The sequence below is a fragment of the Atta cephalotes genome, assembly GCF_000143395.1.
Source record: "Atta cephalotes unplaced genomic scaffold scaffold00001, whole genome shotgun sequence".
In the NCBI taxonomy this organism is placed as follows: domain Eukaryota; kingdom Metazoa; phylum Arthropoda; class Insecta; order Hymenoptera; family Formicidae; genus Atta; species Atta cephalotes.
The window spans coordinates 14,009,094-14,013,444 of record NW_012130065.1 but is presented as its reverse complement, the minus strand read 5'-3'; the positions used below and the strand labels follow the sequence as shown (position 1 = coordinate 14,013,444).

The 4,351-nt window shown below is 32.1% G+C and overlaps 1 protein-coding gene across 1 annotated transcript; it reads left to right on the top strand.

The window, feature by feature from the left end:
* Positions 1 to 907: 907 nt before the first annotated feature.
* Positions 908 to 3,726, top strand: LOC105627607 (nitric oxide-associated protein 1). The gene is made up of 5 exons (XM_012208890.1): positions 908 to 2,174; positions 2,259 to 2,555; positions 2,687 to 2,990; positions 3,098 to 3,315; positions 3,548 to 3,726. The coding sequence occupies exons 1-5, from the start codon at positions 908 to 910 to the stop codon at positions 3,724 to 3,726; spliced, it is 2,265 nt and encodes a 754-aa protein (XP_012064280.1).
* The last annotated feature ends 625 nt before the right edge of the window (positions 3,727 to 4,351 follow it).

Here is a 4,351-nt window from a genome sequence, read left to right as displayed (position 1 = left end):
TATATATATATATATATATATATATATATATATATAAAATGCTACGCAAAAAATTTCAATCTTTTTTCGGAATTTGAAGCCGTGCGTTTTATAAAGATAGAGAAGTCTGTATTCATTCGGCAAGCGCTTTTACGATATTAACATGTATTTAGTACATACTTCACATTACGTATACTATAGAATTTTAAACATAAAAGAGTATTTTGAATACGGAAATTATATTTTTTCCAAAAATTAAAAATTAGAATGAATAAATAAAGGCTATCGAAAAAATTATATGAAAGAAAAATCGAACTTATAAAAAAATAATAGTAATTATAAATTGTGAATCATTTAAACACCGCGAAAATATAGAAATATACTTATTACTTAAAGTTCTATAATAAAATTTTAAATCAAAATATTAATACGGCAATACTTAAAAACTTTACTGAGTTTTATTTTATTAGGTATTAAATATATTATGATAATAATCATTACGCTCATCTGGGTATAAAATGGAAACGACATTAAAATTTCTTTTGTATAATATTTACGGTATTGGAAAATGGACTTAACGAAATTACATCGACGGCAGAGAGAAACCTGAGAGAGGACATTGTTGTGTATTGTAGTTAACATCCACTTCTTCAGAGGACGGTAGTGCGCGGCAGCATTTTGTGTCCTCTCTCAGGTTTCTCTCTGCTTCCACCTTCATCACAATTGGATAAACGAGGCAACGACAGAAGCGCCACGAATTTTTGTGCCGCTGCGGAGTCCATAGTAAGTTGCCGAGATTTTACTCCTTTCTATTATTCATTCATGATATATTGAAAGGTTATTTGCTCCTTTTATAAATTCTAACTTTTATAAAGTAATATGTCGGATACGCATGCCATCGTGCCACTTTGGAACACATGTTACGTTTATGATGTTGTCTTTAAATAATATTAAATTGATTAATTTTGTAAAATATTCTGCGTGGAAACTCTGTATAGATAATACATATTGTCATTTAAGAACCTATCACTATAGATATAAACTGATTCAGACTTTCTTTTATTCGACGAAATGCAACACGAAAGAGGATGGAATTCAATCGTCTCTCGATCCCAGAGTCATAGCATTACGAGAGAAATTGATATATTGCGACTATTTAGATTATCATAAGGTGAAAATAAGTTACATGAAACGTTTTGTATGGAAAAAGAAAGCTGAGAATTTTGCGAAGGAAGTACGAAACAATGAGCTCACGAATGTACCTGTCTATAGCGTACTTTTGGATGAGAAAAATGAAGAAAACGATGACTTGGAGCAAAAATATATAAATGCAGAAGAAGATACAATCAAACCTATACATATGCCATATGCGAGTACAGATTCATACAATAATGTAGACATATCTTCTGAAATGAATGAAAATAATTTTGATGAAAATACAATTTCATTGAACAGCAGGTATAAAATTCTGTATGAAAAATATTTAACGGAAAAGAATGCGAATTTGGAAAAGGAAAAATTTAATTTACAGGAGTACTTAGGAGAAAGAGATATGTATAAGAAAGATTTACCATCAAATGTTCCATTTAATTGGATGGTCGACGTTGAACAATACGATGATACTTTACAGGACAATACCTGGCTCAGCAATTATGGAACTCCTGATCCAAACTCTAGTATTAGTTCCATACCATGTGGTGGATGTGGAGCCTTGTTGCATTGTAAGGATCCTGCTCTACCAGGTTACTTGCCTTCGGAGTTGTTTCTAAAAAGGAGCAATCAAGAATTGCGAGTTATGATTTGTCAAAGATGTCATTTTATGCATTATTATAACACCACATTAGAAGTAAAAGTATCTGCGGACGAATATCCAAAACTTTTAAAAGTGATAAAAACAAAGAAATGCGCTGTCATTTTGATGATCGATCTTACAGATTTTCCATGTAGCATATGGCCTGAAATAAATAGTGTGCTGCATCCTTTAACACCAGTATTCGTAGTAGGGAATAAAGTAGATTTGTTGCCTCAAGATTCGAAACATTTTTTTACTCATGTTAAAGATTGCCTGTTGAAGGCTATGGAAATTACAAAAATTAAGAAGGAGAATATCAGACATGTAGAACTTATATCTGCGAAAACAGGCTATGGCATAGAAGAACTTATAAATAAGTTACATAACATCTGGAAATATAAAGGTAAGTGTTCAAAATTGATCTAGAATCGAGAAGAACATATGCTCCAAACACATATTTTGTATTTATTATAATTATAATTTTTAGGAGACGTTTACATTATCGGATGCACAAACGTTGGTAAATCCTCTCTGTTTAATGCTCTTCTACAGTCTGATTATTGCAAAGTACAAGCTGTGGATTTAATACAACGTGCAACTATTTCTCCTTGGCCAGGCACAACGTTGAATTTGTTGAAATTTCCTATTTTAAATCCTAAAAGAAAGCGACTTTATTTGAGAGCATTGCGATTAAAAATGGAACAGCAGCACAAATACGCTGAAGAAAAATCTCGAATCAGTCAATTTGAAATGACACGTAATTTAAAGTACGCCACATTGCAAAGTATGTATCATACTTGGGTGTAAATTTTTCACAATCACAATACACAATTGTATATAAAATTGTACATAGTCGATAGAAAATTTTTACATTTTTGTTAGTATATGAAAGTAAATGTTATATTTTAAATTTAGATCGTATAGGCAGAACATTTCAATCAACATCCAAAAATTACTCATTCATGGAAGGAAAATTTAAGAATACACAATTCGGATTTGATGAGAATAAGAAAGAATACAAACTCAGCCGCTGGTGTTACGATACTCCTGGCACTATTCAACCAAATCAGATATTGGATTTGCTGACAACGCAGGAACTTTTGTCGGTTTTATCGAAGAAAATAATCTCACCTAGAACTTTCATTCTACGTGTAAATCAAACGATATTTTTGGGTGGAATAGGAAGATTGGATTACGTAGAAGGCGATACTTTTATTAGGTACTTATGCATATTTATGTGTATTTATGCATATGTATGTGTAATTGCTAATGAGAATGTAATAAATTAAAGGTGTCAAATATTAAAAACAATTGTATTTGTCATAGGTGTACAATATTTTCAAGTAGCGAATTACCAATAACTCTAACTCATACTGACGATGCGGATAATGTATACAACGAGTTACTTAAAACGGAAGCATTTGTCGTACCTGAAAACAATCCAGACCGATTGAAACATTGGCCATCTTTAGTATCTAAGGAGATGGAAATCACTGGTGTTGGTCGGAACAAGTCAATCTCCGACATTGTTTTATCCAGTGCGGGTAATTTTTCCTTGTAATAAATAAATTTATATTTGCATAGTGGCTTCCGATCTTATGGTACACTTTTATAAGCCACTCAAACAGACTGTTTCAGCAATAAAAAATAGATCACGTGATTAAAACTGACGAATATCAAACATTAATTTTAATCACTGATCCTTTTTGTTGCTGAAACATTCGGTTTGAGCGGTTTGTGAAAATGTACAATCGTGGTTTTATCATTGTTACGCAGGATGGATCGCAATCGCTGCTGAAAAAGCTGAGCGCGTTTTATTGAAAGCTTGGAATCCACAAGGTCGCGGCTTATACCTAAGAACACCGGCACTTTTGAGGAAATCTGTCACTCTACATGGCAATCGAATTTCAGATACACCGACATACAAAAGCGGACGCCAAGCATACAGAAAATAAATACTTTTTTTACACATGTATATTGTACATATAATCTAAACGTATTCTCGCTTTATACATAAATTCCTTAACATTTATATACATATAAATAATTCATAAGTAATTCATTTACACATTCATTATCTATTTTTATTTCATAAAACTATGATAAAGGATAATATACTATATGTTTGTATCAATTACAATGTCTTTGCAAAAATGCATACATAATAACAATTGAACAAGTATTAACACATACTACGCCAATTCCAAAAATTTTAAAATATTTGATAGATCTGCTTTAGAGAACAAAACTGTACTGTGTCTTTTGTGTGATTAACGATTTATTAATTATCTCGGTATTGAGCCTATTTCATTTAACTTTCCATTTACGCCACACAATTGGAGAGATATTTTAGGACTGACGTAAAAGGAAAGTTCGATGTCGGTGCGGCGAAACATGTTAATACTTGCACATAACATATATTTTAATCAATACTTTACTTAATCATAAAAAAATCTTATTCTTTTATTAAATAAGATTGCTTTGTTTGATATCACGTGTGTGTGTGTGTGTGTGTGTGTGTGCGTGCGTGCGTGCGTGCGTGCGTGCGTGCGTGCGTGCGTGCGTGCGTGCGTGCGTGCG

Bases quoted from the DNA above. Each gene is read 5' to 3' on its own strand.
- LOC105627607 (XM_012208890.1), top strand. From the start codon at position 908: ATGATGTTGTCTTTAAATAATATTAAATTGATTAATTTTGTAAAATAT. The intron at 2,556-2,686 runs GTATGTATCATA...TTTTAAATTTAG, and splicing joins AAAGTACGCCACATTGCAAA to ATCGTATAGGCAGAACATTT. The intron at 3,316-3,547 runs GTAATTTTTCCT...ATTGTTACGCAG, and splicing joins CATTGTTTTATCCAGTGCGG to GATGGATCGCAATCGCTGCT.